General features: G+C 39.8%; 1 protein-coding gene across 29 annotated transcripts in view; it reads right to left on the reverse strand.

The window, feature by feature from the left end:
• Positions 1 to 893: 893 nt before the first annotated feature.
• The window catches only part of celf1 (cugbp, Elav-like family member 1), a 41,749-nt gene continuing 21,897 nt past the window's right edge, over positions 894 to 20,745 (reverse strand). For 4 of the 29 annotated variants that reach the window (XM_034296387.1, XM_034296338.1, XM_034296393.1 and 1 more), the window contains 13 exons: positions 17,236 to 17,423; positions 12,164 to 12,246; positions 11,883 to 11,931; positions 11,502 to 11,636; positions 10,819 to 10,898; positions 10,526 to 10,687; positions 9,072 to 9,150; positions 8,186 to 8,356; positions 7,856 to 7,972; positions 7,559 to 7,744; positions 7,317 to 7,337; positions 6,905 to 7,048; positions 894 to 6,776 (listed from right to left, as the gene is read on the reverse strand). In XM_034296387.1, the coding sequence (XP_034152278.1) occupies positions 6,649 to 6,776; positions 6,905 to 7,048; positions 7,317 to 7,337; positions 7,559 to 7,744; positions 7,856 to 7,972; positions 8,186 to 8,356; positions 9,072 to 9,150; positions 10,526 to 10,687; positions 10,819 to 10,898; positions 11,502 to 11,636; positions 11,883 to 11,931; positions 12,164 to 12,246; positions 17,236 to 17,413 (1,533 nt within the window). In that variant the 5' untranslated portion in view covers positions 17,414 to 17,423 and the 3' untranslated portion in view covers positions 894 to 6,648. The remainder of the gene's footprint in view (positions 6,777 to 6,904; positions 7,049 to 7,316; positions 7,338 to 7,558; positions 7,745 to 7,855; positions 7,973 to 8,185; positions 8,357 to 9,071; positions 9,151 to 10,525; positions 10,688 to 10,818; positions 10,899 to 11,501; positions 11,637 to 11,882; positions 11,932 to 12,163; positions 12,247 to 17,235; positions 17,424 to 20,745) is intronic. The other 25 variants (XM_034296377.1, XM_034296408.1, XM_034296376.1 and 22 more) reach the window with 20 other exon arrangements.

The following is a 20,745-nucleotide window of genomic DNA, read 5'->3' on the forward strand; positions in this document are numbered from 1 at the left end:
AAAGCACAAGGACAGATGCAGTGACTTTTGGAAGCTTGAATCTTCTGGAAGCTTGCTTTATGGCTTAGGTACTGTCTGTATTCCAGGGAACGAAGTATATTTAGCAAATATTTTAGCAGTGTGAACGCAGTGTATTAAGCAGGCGTTAGTTTGTGATTTCTTTACTCTGAAGTCCTTGGGTAGATGGAGATACCCTGGAAGGTCTAGGACTCTTTGGATTGTCTGAAAATGTATAGTGCAGCTCCTTGGTTGGGGTTCAAGCGAATAAAGCTTTGCTAATGTAAGATGCTGGCCTGAGTGTCCAGGATTAATAGAAAAAATATTTAGAAATTGTATATTCATAATAGCTACTCCACGAGACTTAACCAGTTGGTTACCCAAAGAGGTGCACGTTTTTGTTTTTGCCCAGGCTCTCACACACCTAATTGAAAAGACAATGATAGGCTGATTATGTCAATCAAGTAGGTAACTGGTAGGGCAACATTTGAACCAGGTGTGAGTACTAGGGCAAAAACGTGCACTGTTTTGGGTCCCCAGGACCGGGATTGGGAAACACTGCTCTAGATAATGCACCATACAACTATTCACAAATGTTTATTATAATAAATTACTTTAAAGGAAATATCTACCATTACACAATTGTCATTATTGAAACAAACAGTGTCAACATTTTTTGTTTAAACATAACATTTTACAAAATAACCTATAATTTAATTAGGATGCATTTCATTAATAAAAATTTGGCATAAATGTAATCTATTTTTGCAGATGTATCCGGACTAAATTTGATGCAGGCATGTTAAAACTGGTTTGGCAACAATCACCCAAATACACGTTCTTTAGAAAATGTGCATTCATTAAAATGGGGCAATGAGTCACGAAAAAACACAATGTGAATCTTCTCAAACATGTTTAATATTACATAAACAAACAAACCATCCAACCAAATAGGGATCACAATTTTGGCTCACAAAATGACTGCTTATTGAGTGTGCACTTAGCTTCACGGTTGTGGAAACAAAGTGTAATCCTTAATCCAAAACATTCAAGACAATATCTAACCAAAATTATGATAAAAGCAACTGTTTTTGGCCATCTAATAAACTGAGCAATATCTATGCCTCACATCAAAATCACAACATTTTAAAACAAGAATATATAGAAAGAAAAGCTTTTAATTTAATTCAACTAAAGGCAAATTCACAGAATTGTATTGTTTTATCAATTATAATTACGGCTGTACAGACTAAGGTTTGGTCATTGGGGCAAGTTCTGTATGGTTTCACTTTTTTCATTTCAATGTCACATTGTGAAATAGAATAACTTTCTTCCAGTAGAAAAGGCAAAAACAGTACAAACCAAATGTTAAATACAGTCACTTTGTACCAATAATAATGCTAAAATATCCCACAGGTTTCTTTTTCAGGATCACATTTTAACTCAGACCTAGCAGCTGACAAATCTGGAATTACAATCTGTCACATGATAACCGTAAATCGAATTTGAACGAGCCCAGTCTATCGAAATACAATTTTTATGTACTTGTTCAACAGGTAAAATATTAAGAAGATTCCATCTAACATTGTGTTGTTTTAACAATGGGAGATTTTAAATGCAGAAAATAATGAAAGGGTTGTTCTGAATACAGAACGCATGGCAGTATGATGTGGGCATGAGGTTCCATTTCGAAAACCCAACCCTGGGTAAAAAGACAACAAAGATGACGCCATGTTCAAACTACTGCCAATACAATGGTTGGTATACATGTGGACCACTGAAATGGTGACAAAACAATGAGGGCTTCATTTGGCCCTGTTAAAGCAAACTGGAGAAGTTAATACACTACACACTCAACATGCCAAAACAGTAAAACATCAAAGAAAAAAATCAGAAGGACATAAAAGCCTCACTTCACATGCTACAGACTGTGCCAATGCTGCAAAACTATATTAAAGACAAAGTATGCTAATAAAAAGTGTGCTTTCTGTGAGTAAAATACCAAATTGATCAGGACCTACATAAAAAGGTAGTGTTTCTCCTTTAATAGGATATTGCGACAAACACCACATGAAAACCCTCCCAAAATGAACAGAAAGAATCCCAAAGTGCCTACAAACAAACCTATAAGGGCACATGCTTTTAAAGCTGGTTTTAATGCGTGAGATCTTTAATTTGTGACCTAATTTGGAAAATACTAGCTCTAAATAATAATCTAAATTATTCAAACACCTAACATCACCTCAAATCCTAATATAAAATAGGGGGGAAACCATAATCCACACACACACACACACACACACACACACACACGACACAATCCGCCATAAACGTTAAAAAAAATTATAATAATCCTACTTTTGTTGCTCAGATGTTAACTCCAGACAGTAACGTGTCAGAGAAATGTGACCAACAGCATTGTGCATATTTTGGCACTAGTTTATTAAATTATATAAACAAAACTAAATCACATTTTGCTGAGGATTTCAGTGCAGTTACAAAAAACATGCATTCTAAATATATATAACTGTGACAAGAAACTCAATTCTGCTCTTTTTGTATATTTTATTATTCAGACTAAGGCTGATTTCCACACAAAAGGAAATGAAAACATTATGTGCCTGCGATGACTTGACACAATGAAGGACAAAGAAGGTGATTCAAGTGTATATTGTTATGTCACTCAATAGAAACTCCCAAAAAATTACATCATGCCAACTAACCTAGCACAAAATTACAAAGTCATCCCCAGTTCAACAAAATGTGACCAAAGACATCCTAAAAAAGGTTTAGAACTTACAAGAGAGAGAAAAAAAACAAAAAAACACCCACACTCGTACACACAAATTTGTTTCTATAAATTGATTGGCTGCTTTCAGACAAAACAAAATGTAGTATGTGGGGGTGCTAGGAAGACTGCTCAAAACATAATGGAAAAAAGAAATAAGTTTACTATAAAGGGAAAATGGAACAAAAATGTAAATAAACAGATTTGGAAAAATTTAGTGGTTGTGTTAGTAAGTTCTAGAAAAATAGATTCTTTTTATGCTCATAACAATACTCATGTAACTTTATACATTTTCTTTTTTATTGGCAGTCTTTCTAGCGCACCCTATTGGCAGCACAGAGGACAAAACACACAGCTTAAATGAAAACCTTTTCCAATAAATGGCAAAAACTAACAAAATGTCAAAAGGTGAACATTTCAAGTGTCAGAGAAGCGCAGAGGACAACGGACTGGACGATGAACTTTTGACGTCACATCAACATGCTAGGCAAACGATGAACAAATGGGCACGAAGATATCTAGAACAAAACAAAACAGGGAGACAAACCTAGGTTAAAGCAACAACAGAAAAGGGAAAGGGAAGAAAAAAGAAAAACTATGAATGATTATCTTTGCATGGGAGAAGGGGGAGGGGGTCACTACCACAGATAATTATTAGCTAAACACAGAACATTTAATGTGAGGCAGAATGGGAGAAAGGCTCAGAGTAAAGCGGGATGACACAAGCAACATGCTAATGGGGAATTGAGGTGAGAACTTACAGGACACAACAACACTGAGACACCACACAGACTGCCTACGGTCAACATGTGACTTACTAGAATTACTTAAGGATTTTTAAAACAGTAGTCAAATGTAAATAAAAATAAATTAATGGTTAAGTAAAGAATCTCCTCCAAGGGGATTTACTCCATCTGTCCAAATGTGCTTTAATATTTCCATACTGATTGTAAAAATTGCCTTTTTATATTCTTTGCTTGCAATGATAGTGACCAGGGTTGTGAACCAGCATTAATAGATTATTTGTGCTTTATCACTTTGCTGGAATGATTCATGAAAGTTGATTGTCAACTAATCTCAGTCAACAAATTTCTTTTGGTTTTGTGCTTTATCAGTTACTTATGCCATCGTTTTGCAGCTAACTTACATCCACAGCAAAGGAGCATTTCTCTACGGCACAATACAGAACTGACTCAAGTACATTACTTGTACTTTAAATGGCAAGGAGGTAAATCAGTCTAAATGAAGAGCAAGTTTGTCAGTACAATACAGAAAAGGTAAGTAAAGGCATAGCAAACTTCAGACATTGTAACAAATGAGTAAAAAGGTTTTCAGACTACAGAAATGTAAGACTAAATTAGTCTGCCTTTGTAAACAACAGCTTTTCTGTGAGTGTTCGGCACCATCTCATGTTATTTGTGGCAAAATGTGCTGCATTTTTTTCTCTATGCTCACTCAAAATGATTCCTTTCATACGTATGAGATGTACAGCATAGTTTACAGCCATAGTTTATTTCACATACAACAACTGTGTGTCCCTATCAGTCGAGATTCAGTCTTTGGACATATTTTAATGGCGGAAAATACCCTGGACTTAAGACACCTTGCTTAAGCCTATTTTAGGATAGTTACATAGGCACACATCAAGGTTGAACTCATAAATACATAACCCCCCCCCCCAGTTATCTGTTAAAATTTTAAATATGGAGGTGACTAAATGAAAGGGGTTTTGAAATCTCTAGCAGCACTGGCAAATCCTTCCCAATGACAGATCCACATAAAAATGGTCACTTGTTGCACATTAACAATAAACAACACTCAATGAATTGGGCTACACAGGTCAGTTTAAACCTTTAAATGGAGTAACCAATGTCACATTAAGATTCTACAAAATACTATTGAAGATTCTTGAAACAATCATTTCAATTCAGAGAAATAATGTAGGCAATAAATAGTTCCCAACACTCAGGAGAAGTATAAAACCTCTATAAAAATAGAAAAGGCATAATAGTTTTGTAATATACATCATCAGGACAATTGTTTTTTTTCCTATAAAACCAAGTTCCTGGAAGCCAAAGAAACTGATTACTGTGTTTGTAGTAGTGATTAACATTTATTTGACGTCACCAATATTGAAATACTAGCGTTTTTTTGTCAATAAGAAATAAGCATGGAATAAAAATCTGCAGGGAAGCCAGTATTTTGAGGAAGTAGTCTCATTTAAACAAGACTACTTCCACTGCAGATGATGAATCATTACAAAACATTTTGGTTAATACAGAGAATAGCAATAATACAACAAAGTTCATCTACTCGGATAATTATTTTTGCATCAGTAATTAGTAAAGATGATTGAATAATTTAGGATGAATCTGACACTTCTAAAAGCCCCAATGTTGTACTTTTCCTACATTGTTTCAAGCAATCCCATTATTGCGGCAAGTCCAAAATGCCTATTGATGTTTAAAGGTAGGACAGATGTTCTACTTGAACATACAGCTAAAAACCAACAATTAAATTTATGAAAGGTGTGACTATTCTAAATGGGGCGGAATGCTCGTTTGAAGTTATTAAAATGTGTGGCAGAGTAGAGTCGGTATAACTTAATGTCCTCTATGAAACGTTACTGCTCTTCACTTAAAACGGACAGCATTTGACAGAGGTCAAATTTAGTTGGGGGATGAAAACGAGTCAAGCCAGATGACACCTCAGCAGCGGTGTTAATTATAACATCAATTAAGACCCAAATACTTGTCCCTTCACACCATTTAAGCACAGATCGCATATTTCAAATGTTCAACTAAATAGATGTTTGAAGTTTCCAATGAACTACATTACATGCCTGAAATGCCTATAGCAAGGGGGCGGTGTTGTGACCTTGACCTGAGACAAATGAAGAGATTTGCTAATTAAAATCAATCACAAAACCATCCAAGGCAATACTGCTGACGTCTTACCACTCCAATTAAGTTAGTGTTGTAGAAAATGCAGTTTTGCTCCAAAATATAAGGTTGAGAACAGAAATTCAAGCTTCGTTTTAGTTTTTGAATAAATAAATAAATAAACAAACAAAAAATACAAATAAGTAAAATCCTACCGCATGTAATGCGTTTCTGGTACAACATCACAAACTGACCTTTCTGGGTCACTTATAAAAAAGAATAATAAAAAAAAAAAAGTCTCATCTGCTGGAGTGAAGTCAGATCGTGCGTATATGTAGATAACTGATATCTGCAGTTGGCAAACCAGCTTGTGCCATTCTCCTGCGCAAGGTCTGTCCATCCACATTTCAAAAAGGCAGCTTTCTGGAAGGCTCTGCGTGGCTCTCAGTGTTTTAATGTACTGTATCAATTGAAGAATGCAACCTTGGTGATGGGTCGGTTATGATAGGATTAATTCAGTGTGGGTTCAGGAGCAGGATTAGGTGGTTGTGGAAGCAGAAGGAAAGGTGTAAAGCAAGGCAATATTTTGGCAACTGGCTGTCGTTGTGCAACACATCATTGTGACTATAAACTTTTGACACAGCAAACTTATATGACAACTAAAATTTTTAAAAAGACACTTGTGTTCAAAAGAAAACAAAAACAAATTCAAAACCACAACAGAATGTAAGTATCCAGTTTCAGGTGACTGAAATCATATGCGTAATGCTGGTTTGCATGTTGTTTTAGTTTTCTGCTTGCTTTTGTTAATTACAGAGAATAAAGTAGTGACCCCAGCAAAATGATAATCTTGTAATGCTCAAAGGGAGAGGGGAGAATGAAGAAAGGGGAGAGGGTTTGCAGCAGGGTTCTAGTTTCTTATTCACACTCCACTTACCAGAAAAATATTTCCTAACCAAGTCCAGTTGAGAGTAAACCCACTCAGTATGGCTTGCTGTCATTTTTGGATCGCTTCAGCTGCACCTTTAGTCGCTTCATACCAATTTGGAAACCGTTCATCGATTGAATTGCCGCCTGGGACGAGACTGGATTGTCGTAACTTACAAACCCTACAAGAGAAACCAGATGATGGTCATGACCAAATGAAAACAAACCCACCGACCCCCTTCCTAATAGGAATGATTACACTATGTAAACACGCAGCCTTGCTACTCGCAGTTCACCCCAATCTCCTTACCAAAACACTTGCTGAGATTGGTCTGCTTGTCAATAAACACCTTAGCAGAGATCACATTGCCAAAGGGCATAAACATCTGGAGCAGATCTTGGTCTCCGAACTCCTGGGGGAGGTGGTAGATGAACAGGTTGGCTCCCTCAGGGCCTTAAGAGAACAGGAAAGGATTGTCAAAAGTCTGACGTCACGGCAATGGATGCAACTAAACCGCAGCGCTTTAGTGTTTTGACTGCAACACAGCATTAATGTTTTGACTGCAACACAGCATTAATGTTTTGACTTTTTAAAATGTTATCTGAAAAACGTAGCATGGCATCACAGACAGTAGGAGCCTTCTGATACGGATTTCATCTTTTTATTTTAAATTTGATTGATATTATGAAAGAAAATTGTGAGTGTTGCAATTCAATCTTACCCGTGCTCCGACTGTCGCTTGCTGTTGCAGCATATTTAAAATAAGACAAAACCCTTAGCAGAAGGTGACGGGACATGTTCTCACCCACACCCCACATTGACGTCACAACACAAATGATTCAGCCCATACCTACGCATTAGTACTAGAAACACAGAGCGTAGCATTTAGGGATCCCTGTAGAACTGACATAAGCTGTCACACAAACAACCCCAACAGTCCCAACCCTTTAGACCCATACTTGCCTTCTTTCTGGCTGCCCGCAGCACTAACATTCTGTTGGGAGAGTAGGCTCTGGTTGTAGAGGCTGGGGAGGGCGGCAGCCGCATACTGCTGGATCCCGGAGTACGCCTGGCTAAGGGCTTCCATGGTGCTGCCTGTTCCATTTGACAGGCCCCCACTGCCTAGGCCGCCGTTCAGGGCGGCCATCCCTAGACGGAGGATCTCCGTTATATCTCATCTCTCGTGAGCCTTTGTGGTAAATACAGCTGTGGTAATCACATTCTTAAAAACATATGTTCCATTTCAGTTAGTGGGCTGACCTGCGAGCGAGCCCATGTTGAGGCCGGCTCCAGCCCCGGCAGCCAAGGACTGCAGAGCCCCTAAGGAGGCCATGGGGTTCACTGAGGAGTTGTTGCTGGAGGTCGGCGATGACCCTGCTGTGGAGACAGGACAGCCCCAAAAGAGTTAGCCATAGGGGAGGACTCCACCAATCAGACGGCGCTAGCAGGACTGTCAAGTCTCAACCATTTTAAGGAACAGATAGCCCAGTGAATGTAGAGAAAAGGGGTGGAAAAGCAACCAGATAACTAAATGAGGTCAACAATGTGGTGGTGGGGTAGAAGAGGTGTAAAAACAAAAGTGGGACCAACCCTTGTAGGCGTCCCAGGATGAGTGTGCCTGCTGTCCAGAACTCGTACCTGAGCTGGTGAGCACGCTGAGGGGGCTGCTCGAAGTGGTGAGAGCGTTGCTGCCCGTGGGCGTGGCCTGTGTGGCGCTGGCCGCCGCTGCGAGAGCGGCCAGATTCTGCATGGCATTCAGCCCTGGGACACACGCATATTCTGTACTTAACAGGGGCCATGGGAACCCAGCCCCCACCCTCGTTTAGGAAAACATTACAGCGACACAAACGACAACCATGCACCCCCACAAAAAAATTTATAAAAATAAATACACAGCAGGTTAGTTGCTGGTACCCAACACACGAGCCTGAACCAGCAGAGGCTCTGGTCAAAAGGGAAAAGCCAATGCAACGATGCAATGATGCGGAGAACTGTGATGAAGACTCCGGTAAACACTTGGCATCCACATTTGAACATGAAGTTAACCCTCGAATGTATGGAGCTTAAAATGAAACTGAAATCTTCACATTGACCACTAAGTTGGTGCTGGGGACAGATCCGATAAGTAACCACAGGCTGGGAACGCACCTAGAAACCTGCTTAAAAGCCACCAAACATGTCTGTTATTGCTTATACCAAAGTTTCCTGGTGGCAGTGAGTATAACCTTAAGATGTCATTTGCTAAGAGGAGCAGGATTGAACATGGCCAACACTGCTGGACACAAACAAGGCACAGCAAAGTGATTCCTGCTAGAGGTCTTAAAAGCAATTATTTTGAGGCAAGCAGAGTGCAAAGCACAAACAGTATCAATAATCCACATATTCACCAAACTTACTGGCAGTGGGATGGAGAGGAAGACAGTTGGGTTAGAAAATGGGGGAGAGAGCGGTGAGAAAAAGGCCTAGAGGTTTTTACCTGACATACCTGACATAGGGTGAAGACTGTTGAGGGCATTCCCAGAGGAGGCAGACTGCTGGAGGAGCTGTAAATAAAGCTAGACATTACACCAAAACAGAGAACACAGGAGGGTCAGAACTGCATCCAGGACTGTGATTTCCGGAAAGAGAGAGAGTAGAGTGGAGACGGTTGGAGAAAGAGAGAAGCAGAGGAAGGGAAAAAAGGAAGCAGGTAAAAGTGGGTGAGGAGGATGGCTGTAGGGTGAAAGGGCAGGGAGAGTAAAAGGGGCAGGTCGCAGAGAATCAAGGAATGGGGAGAAACGAGAGAGAAGAGGACTTAAATGGAAGGCAGGACAGGGAGACAGAGGTTGGAAGGTTTTCACAGCACACCCATGGAGCAGAACCAACACAGTTGTTTAAAACATCGCTCTCTATGTTGGACTGGCCACGAACTGGAGACCCAATCCACCTTCGGAATGAAAGGCGCAAACTGAAAATTTTAGGCTTGAGGACTAAACGGCCATCCAACATAGAACACTGGCGATGATGCAGTGGTAAATATTGAATGCATTGGTCCAGAAACACAGCAAACCAAACAAGCAGGGAAGTAGCTGGCTGGATGCAGACTATTAGTCTAAGCTGACCGGACCGAGCAACCAAGGAAGCTTTTGAAACATATGTCTACATTCTATGCAAACCGGTATGTTATATAGAGCTCCAGACTCTTGCCATTTCACTTATTAGAAACCAGCGAAATGAGCAAAAAAGGATTATGGAATCTGTGTTTTAGTGTTGATAGTAATGACGTGGTTTAGTTCACCAAATGCAATAGCGTGGTGGATACGAATGACACCACAATGTGTACGTCATCTAAATATCTGCATCACCACACTGGGATTCTTTCCAGGTTAAACCAGGACAGTGATTTTAGAGTCCTTGTTCATGTTTTTTCTAAGCTCTTCTAATATATTTGAAAGAAAATTGCTTTCTCAACATATAATATGCCATTTACATAATAAAATAGAGATATGGTTGAGGGAAAGATATCCCAAGTAAGTACATATCCCACTGACATGCTGATTCAGATAACTAATGTCTACTTCCTACGGTCAGGGAAAAGGTCTCATCACAACACATTAACTCATTAACCTGAAATCTCCAGATGGCACTGTAGAGTCAATAACTCAGTAGTGTCAAAACCAGCCTGCCAAACAACAGTGCATGTTAATGTGTCCAGCTGTAAAACCCATCTGTCTAGAACAAACCTGTTGTTTGTAACCAAGTGTCCAAACCTCAATTCACTTGCAGTCAGTTAGAAAAACATTAACAAGCTGAGGTTATCCTGAACACCTACCAACGGACAAACAACCGAATATCAGCCCATTTCTAAATCTGAACGAGCAAAGGGTTAAAGCTAAGCCTTTCCAAAACTTCGCGTGGTATAGGGCAGCGCAAGAGGATATGTTCACTTACTGCCAGGTACTGCGGGCCCAGAGAGTTAAGTCCAGTCAGATTCCCCCACATGGAGGCAGCGTTGAGCTGCTGCATCTGTTGCTGAAGCTGTTGAGCGATGCGCTTCTGCTCTTTGTCCTTTTGCGTGTCAGCAAACTTCACCACAATGGGTGACGAGCAGCCCTGAAAAAGTCAGAGACTTCCTTCTATAGAATAACGGAAACGTACAACTGCAGATGACTTAGGAAAAACTGGGGATTCTTTTTCCTTCTCTGTTCCTGAAGGATCGGGGGGGGGGCAGGTTAAATGCTTACCTCCATAGTTTGTGATTGGTGCATGGATTTGATTGCCGATTGTGCCATCTGTCTCGCTGTAAAAGTGACAAAGGCACAACCTACAGGAAGGGAAACACTCATAAATGGTTGACATGCACGGCCCTGACTCCTGACATAATTTGGAAACAGATAATGGAATGCATAAAGCACTGATTATAGTGTGGTATGGAATCTGGTTAGTTCTAGTTTAAAGGGATAATTTGAGATGTTCGCAATAAAGCCACCCTTTTATTACTTCCCGACTGCAATTAAATACTAATAATAATAGCGTAAGAACGTGAAGTCCACAGGAATAGAATTAGTGAATATGCAAATGCCAGATAGTTAACATGTTTGAAAGCACACCCAAAACATAAAAAGGTATCCAGCTCTCTCTCTGCGGGAAAGTAGCTAAAGGCCCGTATTGCAAAAACCCCAAACTATCCTGTGAAACATATCTGGATAATATGATTGGCTGAATAAGAGGAATGACTCATCGTCCATCAGTTTTTCAGCCATTTTAGAGTGGGTGTGTGGGAGTGTCTAAGTACCGCCTACAGAGAGATGTGTGAAAACAGTAATTAGGCTAGCCCGTATAGTATAACCGTTGCTGTACAAATCAGTGCTTGGGTGTGTATGCGTCTGTCTGTGTGTTCATCGAAGGTGAACTGAATCTGCCTCACCACGGCTCAGTCCATCCGGCCCTCGTAGTATTCTACACTCCTCAATCTGTCCGTACGGCGAGAACATCAGTCTGATGTCATTCTCGTTACACTTTTTCGATATCATTCCTATGAACAACTTCCTGTCTTCCACCGCTGAAGGAGAGAAAAAGGTTGTTTCAATAAGCAACCGATAACTTGTTAACTGCAATAACAGCCAGCGTACAACCGCAAGGGAGTCTTCAAAACAAGTAAGGCTTCAGTGTATACATCACAACAATGTTACGTGCCTCACCCCCACCCCCTCTCTCTCCCCCACTCCCTCGCCCCCCTCCCCTCCCCCCCGCTCTCCCTCCCCCCCCCCTCCCCAACCCCTCGTCTTCCCCAACCTCCCCTACTCACCGTTATTCTTCTCACTGTCAGCAGGCTTCATCTGAATGGGGTGATGCATCTGTTGAGGGAAGACATTGAATTTAAGGGAAGCAAGGTACACTGACAGAGACTGCCTTGAGAGGTATGAATGGGGCTCTGGGGTTGGCAACGTTAGAGAGACGCTCTACATTTACAACCTGGCGAGTAACCCAGCAGACTCGCCTCGGAATGATTTTGCAACAGGGAGCAAAAGTATTAAGATGCCCAGTTACAGTGCCAGTTATATTATATTAATTTCAAAATGTCCTCACCCCTGGGAGAATTTTCATGTTGTGCAGGGCATTCTGTGCTTCCAGTGCTGATTTGCGAGTGTAATATGTTATGAAACAACAACCTGTTTGGAATGGGGAAACAGTTGTTAGATAGCAAGGGAAATGTTACTCAATTAAACAATGACATTGATAGATAAACGGCATCTAGAACTTAAATTTTCCTCGGCAATGTTCCACTACCTTCAGCCTGTCCATCACTATCTTTCATTCATTAAAACCTCATCTCTTTCACAAGGCTAAACTGTTTTTCACCAGGTAAGTATGACTAAAAACAAACGCATTTTCGGCAAACACCTGGGATCAATTTGGGTCAAACGCCATGACAGAACCACAGCTTTTTTAACTTGTTGACGTAGGGACTTCATCTAGCAACCTTTTGGCCACCGGTTTGATGACGATTCACTAGGCTACGCACTCTATATATTGTCTGTAGGCTAATTTAGTATGAAGGCTACGCTTTCTCTGTTGTAAATGCAAGAATAGTTTTTTTATTATGAAATATTTTTTTGACTTGAACAAAATTCGTAATTCTCTCAAACTACTAAATAAGAAATGGGACATGTACATTTGCCCCAGTATGACATTTTATTTTAAAACACAAACTTGAAATCAACGATAGTAAGGTGACATTGATTTTATGTTGGGAAATATTTGTAAGGGAAAAAAATAAATTTTCCTTCCCCTGTGCTGTTGATGAAAGACATTGAAACAAGAACAGTTAACTTAACTTTGGCCTTCACCTGTGAATGATTAAAGTTTCTTTCAAAGGTTATGTCGTGCATAAAAAAAATTAAAAAAAAAATTAAAAAATGCATAGATTACTCAAAATAATATCTAAGTGTTGGTGTGCGCACATTTGGATCAATAGTCAAGAAGTGGAAGCTGCGTCACACTACCCAGAAATGGCAAAGAAAAGGCTGAACTTGAAAACTCAGCACTCAAACATGGGAGAGCAGCAACACCAACAATCACAGTCAAGGATGGTATAGACAGCATCAAGCTGTCTGGTTTTCTCAACAGCAGGACACTAGACATTTAGTTTAAATAAAAATGTCCTTGTTTTCCATAAAAACGTACATGAAATGAGTTTGAATAGGAAATATACTCATTGACAAGGTTAGAAATAATTATTTTCTATTTAAATAATAATTGTGTCCTGCAAACTTTGCTTTTGTCAAAGAAGCCTCCATTTGCAGCAATTATAGCCTTGCTGTCAAGCTGCTTTCTGACTATAATGTGGCCACTCCATTATATACAGAAGTCCAGCTAACTGCTTTTTCCCTAAATAACTGTTGCCTAGTTTGGAGCTGTGCTTTGGGTTATTGTCCTGTTGTAGGAGGAAATTGGCTCTGATCAAGCGCCGTTCTTAGGGTATGGCATGGGGTTGCAAAATGGACGGACAGCCTTCCTTCTTCAATATCCCTCTTCCCCTGTACAAACCTCCCACTTTACCACCACCAAAGCATCCCCAGACCATCACATTGCCACCCCCATGTTTGACAGACTGCTTTAAGCACTCCTCCGGCATCTTTTCATTTGTTCTGTGCCTCACAAAGTTTCTTCTTTGTGATCCAAACATCTGGTTTTATAGATGTCTGTCCATAACACTTATTTCAAATCTTACTTCAACCAGTATCTGTGTTATTTTGTCCATCTTAATCTTTTCTTTTATTGGCCAGACTGACATATGGCTTTTTCTTTGCAACTCTAGACAGCCAACATCCTGGAATCACCTCTTCACTGAGGACACAGACTGGTGTCTTGTGTGTATTATTTAATGAAGTTGCAAGTTGAAGACCTGTGAGGTGTAGATTTCTCAAACTAGACACTGCTTTTGTCCTCTTGCTCAGTTGCACACTGGGGCCTCCCACTCTTTCTATTCTAGTTAGAGCCTGTTTACACTGTTCGATGAAGGGAATAGTACTACACTGATCAACTTGATGTTATTTTAATGGACAAAACATTTGCTTTCCTTTTGAGAACAAGGACATTTCCAAGGTTTGGGGTCATTTAGAACACTAGTGTACATTTTTCACAGTACTGTAACTTCCCGCAAACAAAGCATGGTTTATATATGGATTTTGAAAACATTCTCAACCACTGCTGTTAATACATGGGAGCAGCTAATACGAGTTCACAATTTTAAAACCGTTTTCACTGGCAAACTTCTTCACAGATGACTGCTTGACCTAGAGGTCTCAGAAACTCAACTGGCGTTACAAGGTTTTCAAAAACATTTTATTCTGTAACAAATGTTGGTAGCAGTCTATGACAGATGTGTAATATTAATGTACAATGTATGTACAATGCAAGTCATAATTATCCAGGCAATTGCAGTTTACATATGGGAGCGGTTAATACTTGGGTTTGTATACACACACAAAGCTATAAAATTAATGCTGCTGTTGATACACGGTGCAGGTTATAAATGGAGAATTATGGTTATCGATTTTGAGTGTGTTTAAAAATATATTAACAGAAGAAAAATGTCAACAAGTGACATGTGCAATTCAAGTGCAAATCAACAATGTGGTTGTGACGCATGCTTGTAGATAAGAAGAGCTGAATCTGTGTGCTCAGGAGTCTTGGTTGCTAGGGCAACGGTTTCGGGGAAGGGGGACCAGATGGCAGGAGAGAGGAGAGAGAAGAAATACTATGATGAACCGGGGGAAAAATAAAAGATAGCTGTGGCAGCTGTAGATAACTCATGCAAAACTCTGACTTCTTAAACACAGCAGGGAGCCTCCACTATGTTGGCTTTGTGTCCTCATTTATTCACGCCCCTACTTAGTGAGGTAAACCAAATACACCCCTGGGGGAGTGTAGCACATCTTAGACAATTACAGGATATGAGAATCTAGCTGGCAAACATTTTGTAGTGGATTGCATACAAGTGGAATTTAATCACCTCATTTGCACCGCACAACTAGATTCCCGTTATTGATACAGAATGCTATGTGACCAGCTTAACTGTAAAACGATGTGAAATGAAGTAAACAATCTGCTAGCGTTGGAAAAAATATAAATACACTGCTCAAAAAAATTAAGGGAACACATAATTATCACAGTATAACACCAAGTCAATTAAACTTCAGGGAATCCATCTGTCCAGTAAGGATGGGCATGGATAGTTGAATATTCAAAATTAATGTAGTATTGGAATACTTGGTGTGCGTGTATTCAATTTTGCCCCAGATTTTATTTTTTACACAGCCGATATGTATATTTTCGGTTTAAATATATATACCTCAATATCCTTTTTCTAAGTACTATTAAAATTCCAATCTTGAATTTTTACATGATATACCATGACATTCAGAAAATCTAAAATGTTTATGTTGTTTTTATAATACGTGCTCCTTTACACGTAGATAGAATATATTTACTAAATTAATGTTACCTATGGAAAAATTATTTGGCCACAAAACACTGTGTAAAGTTAGGTTGTGGAATCTAAGGCGGTTGAGAGTGCAGAAAACGGTGAGTGAAGCAAATAGCATTCAGCTGGCTAGCTTGGCTAACTAGCTTTTTTAGATTCCTCCATCTAATTAAGATAATGTCATGTGTTGATAAATAGTCTTCTAGTTCTGTAGCCGAGTTTTGCGTTTCTGCCACACTGCTTCCTCCATAAGCACGCTCGCTCTTGTCACCCGAACGGCCATTAAGCCAATTTTCAGGGGAACTACACCCACTCATTCGGGCGTTATGTTGTAGTGCTTCACTGGTAGTTTTTAAAAACATATTTCGGTTAACCAAATACTATTTGAATAATAACATACTATTTTGAATGGCAAAAAAAGAAAGCATAAACGATTGTGAATCAATGTCATGTATTTTGGTGCACACCGGAGAGGCAACAACAAGACAACCCCAAAAAAGGGAATGGTTTTGCAGGTGGTGGCCAAAGACAATTGCTCCCTCCTTAGCTTTCCTGGCTGAATGTTCACTAGTTTTGAGTTTTGCTAGTGTCCTTGTCACTACTGGTAGCATGAGGCGGTACCTGCAGCTCATTCAGGTTCCACAGGTAGTCCAGCTCCTTCAGGAGGGCACATCCATATGGGCCATCACAAGAAGGTTTGCTGTGTCTCCCAGTAGTCTTAAGAGCATGGAGGAGATACCAGGAGACAGGCTGTTACACGAGGAGAGCTGGACAGGGCCATAGAAGGGCTTCAACCCAGCAGCAGGACCGGAATCTGCTCCTTTGTGCAAGGAGGAACAGGAGGAGCAAGCAAACCTTGCGATGGCACATATGGATATGCCATCCTGGAGGAAATGGACTACCTGTGCAACCTGAATGGGATGCAGATACCGCCTGATGCCATACCAGTAGTGACAAGAACACTAGCAAAACACAAAATTTGAGAAGAATCAGTAAGGATCAGGAGAGAGGAATTCACTAAATAACAAAACCAATGGAATATAGATAAGATGTAGATTGGATGACACTGTTGATGATTCAGTTTCTTCTTGCCACACCTGCAAAACAATTCCCTTTTGGGGGGAAAGTCTTGCTGTTGCCTCTCCCATACACCTGCTGTCACTTTCATTTGCACCAAAACAGGTGACATTGATTCACAATCACTTATGCTTCCTAACGGGACAGACTGATTTCCCTGAAGTTTAAATGACTTGGTGTTATACTGTGATGATTAAGTGTTCCCTTAATTTTTTTGAGCAGTTCACTTTGCACAATCTTATGCCATCTGGGAACTGCTTAAAGCTATTTAAATATATTATGCCCCAAATTATTATTATTAAGATAAATGAGATAAATGGAATTTACAGTGTTACCCTAAACCTTAGATATACATAATACCACCAACCCTAATTTAAGAGGCCTGGGAGTGTCCTGTTTGATTAATATGCTGCAGTAGTGGAGGGAGTAGTAGAGAATCCAGGAAATGTGCAGAATCTTTGTTTGTGGAGCCATTGGAAGAGGTTTCAAGAGAATTTGTCAGGGTCCCATTTTTTATGCAAAAAACCCCAGGCAATTCTGGATAAGGTGAGGGTAATAGAAACCTTGTATGAAGAACTCATGACCGTGTGCTCACCTTTGCTCTGTGGGGGGTTCTGACTCCTGTCGCGCAACACGTTGATTTCATAAATGGCGCCGTAGGGCTCAAAAAGCTCCCGCAGCTGTTCCTCAGCCCAGGACCGTGGGATTTGGCCAACGAACATCTTGATGGCATCGATGTCGGGCTGGTCCGGGTGGTCCAGGGTCCCGTTCATCTTCTTTGCCCTGACAGGCAAGGAAGAGAAAGAGAGTTTTATATTCCGCACATTATGTGAACTTGGGCAATAGAGGCTTAATTCCAAATTGTCTTCACCATTGGTACATGTATCAGTGTCCCTGCAGTGGTTTGAACACCTGCCATTGAAAGATTAATAAAAAGTAATCTTCCTGGCAATGGTTGTTTTGCAGTAACAATTTTCAACAGTAGACCATTTGAGCAACATTTGTTTTTATTATAAAGAAAATTCTAATATGCAAAAAACGATTAATCTTATGCAGCATTTCTGCAATTTGGGTGCACAGAATAAAACAAAATAAAATGTACTTAGGCTCCATCAACTCCTTCCTTGTAAAATCCACAAATATTAAAACCATTTAAATATTTTACACATGCAAACCAACTAGTTTTTAATATGACAAACTATACTTATTAAGAGATGTCTGATCTAGACTGAGAAACCCACTAAAGCCATAATAAGTCAAATGTATTAAATTAATCTGATTCTGACTGCCTGTTTATGAATTTGCCATACTTTTCCAACACTAATAGTTTTTAGGCCAGCACAGGCAAAAAAAAAAAAGTGTTGAATGACCTGTTATAAGATAGAATGCTTGAAAACAAAACTGAAGCATAGGAGGAAATATCAACCTCTAGAGATGGGAGGCAGCCCACTGAAAAGTCATAATAAGCCTTTATTTTATAATCATTAGTTAGGTTTCAATCCAGCTGGTGCAGGATTTTTAGTCGACTAATCTGCATTAGGAATATCTTTCCACTAAACTGATATATAACTGATATAACAGATGTCAACGAGTGAAGACATAGTACACATACAGAATATTTTTCACATACTGTATGTTTCCATGTAGGCTACTGAATAAGAAATGTTAATATCAAAATGTTTCAACAGATTTTTTACGTCATATTAAATCACAAATATGCCCCCTATGTTCTTGGCATGTGCCAGCAGCACATTGATACAATGCAGGTATGTTATTGTTTATATGAGAATATTATGGAAAAGACCAAGATCTTTTCAAATTCTCAAATGACAGCCAAGCATCAATTAACTTTTTCACCAGAATAAGACTCTCAGTATTCACAAGAAAGAAGCTAATCACCTTCAACTTATCCACCCTATAAGCTGCATCATAACTCAATCTGTAGCCTAACAAACTCCATTCCTGATTCCAGGGAGTAGGAACAAACATACCATAGCGGGATTCCCAAGTTAATTTTACTAATGATTCAAGTTCATTTTAATAATTATATCAATATTTGCACAAGGATTTCCACCAACACTTCTTGCATAATTCATTGTTTTCTTAACGCAAAAAAGTTCCACTGTCAGACTTTTTAAAAGAAAGTGTCAGGCCAATTATCTGACTGAAATGATTAGATGGAAACATGGTTACTCTAGGACATTTTGATCCAAAAGTGAATCATTGCCATTGAATTGCACATGGTTCCTGTAAATGCTTAAACCTTATTTCCGTGTTTTTGAAAACCTTGCTATGACACACCGAAACTTCCCACATTCACATATGTCAAATGATTAGAAAAGGCTTTAAAAGCAATAAGGCACGGGGGGATAGACAACGGCTAACAGCTCTTCTTAGGTATAATACTTTGTGGAGTGTTTGGGTGCATCACGTATTTAACCACGGCATACAGGTACCACAAATAGGAAACAGGTTACCAAAGCAATAAGAACAGTAAAAAGATGTAATATCAACTTATGGAATGCAATTTTATATACCACAACTTTCAGCCAATCACAAATTTCATGATTCGAACAGCCCGGTTTTGTTATTAGGGTTATGTTTTGCCAATTACCTATATCAACGTCAGCTATTGAATCAATGTTAAGCTTTAGCCGTAAAATAGCTTGCTTACACAGCAATTTAACACTTGTACGAATTTCTACATTTTTAAACTGTGTCAAATTATTGAAGCTAATAAGCTCAACTCTGTGACGATAGTGAATGGATCGATAGTTAAGGATCCTTTCTAGGACAAGAGTGCTAGCGGATAATGGCTAGTGACTTGTAGCTGTAGTTTAAACAGCAGTCTAACACAGGGAACATGGTGAGTCAGGGTTATAAAGTGTTAACTCTCAAGGAGTGACAGCTTATGACCTACAAAAGCCTGATATTGAATGAAACAATAACGAAAAGATAATTAATAGGTATTGAGTGAATGGAGGGAGAGTAGCCAAGTGTTCAAAAGCGTCAGGCCAATAAACACTTTAAAAAAGGCAACCAAAAAAAAGATTGCATTGCCAAGGTGATGACACGTAAAACATTTTTACAAGATGTAGTGCCTGGCATTCAGACCAGAGAATTGTTTTCCTCATGAGGTTACAGTTCTACAGGTAGCATGTCTTATGCCTTTCATTCAGGAATGGTTTCCTCTAGCCACTCTGCCATGATTGATGGAGTAATGCAGAGATGGTTGTACTTCTGGCAGGTTTTCCCCATCACTGCAGAGTGGCCAGTGAGTTCATGACATTCTGACATGATTACTTAGTTTGGCCAGGCAGCTTATATGAACAGTTTGTACTTCCTGCGGCAGCTGAAAAAGTTCAACCGGCCAAAGACTACGATGGTGCATTTCTACATTTCTATCTCCTCCATCACCATCTGGTATGCTGCAGCCACAGCCAAGGACAAGGGCAGGCTGCAACACATCATCCGCTCTGCAGAGAGGGTGATTGGCTGCAATCAGCCATCTCTACACGACCTAGACACCTCCAGGACACAGATGTGAGCGGCAAAGACTGGGGCTGATCCCTCTCACACTGGAAATGGACTAGACCTCAACTTTCTCCCCTCTGGCAGAAGGTTGAGGTCTATCAGGACCAAAACCTCTCCCACAAGAAGTTTGTTTCCTACAGCAGGTCTCATGAACATGCCCCCGGAACCAAACTGACTATAAACCCTCCCCACATACACACACAACCCTCAACTGGACAAATCTTGCAACTTACATAACGCAACACATCTGTACCGTACCATTTGGTACACAACGTTGGGTTCGGTACGCGCTGTGATCCGGATGAATACAGAAACTTTTTAACTACGACACTTTGTTGTGTGCGAAACTAAAATTCTAAACTCCCACTGGAGACGGATTTTGGAGCCGTAACTTAGTAACTGAAGTTGCCCAGGGCTGAATCACAAAACACAGTAGATTCTAGATTTTTAGATTACATTCAACTTCATTGTGACTGAACAGTTTGAATATTTAGCTAGACAACACCAACCATAGTGTTAAACTGACTAAAGGGTCTCTGAACAGTGCAAATGAGAGGTTTTCATTTTCAAT

Source organism: Esox lucius, chromosome 2 (assembly GCF_011004845.1).
Source record: "Esox lucius isolate fEsoLuc1 chromosome 2, fEsoLuc1.pri, whole genome shotgun sequence".
NCBI classification, from domain to species: domain Eukaryota; kingdom Metazoa; phylum Chordata; class Actinopteri; order Esociformes; family Esocidae; genus Esox; species Esox lucius.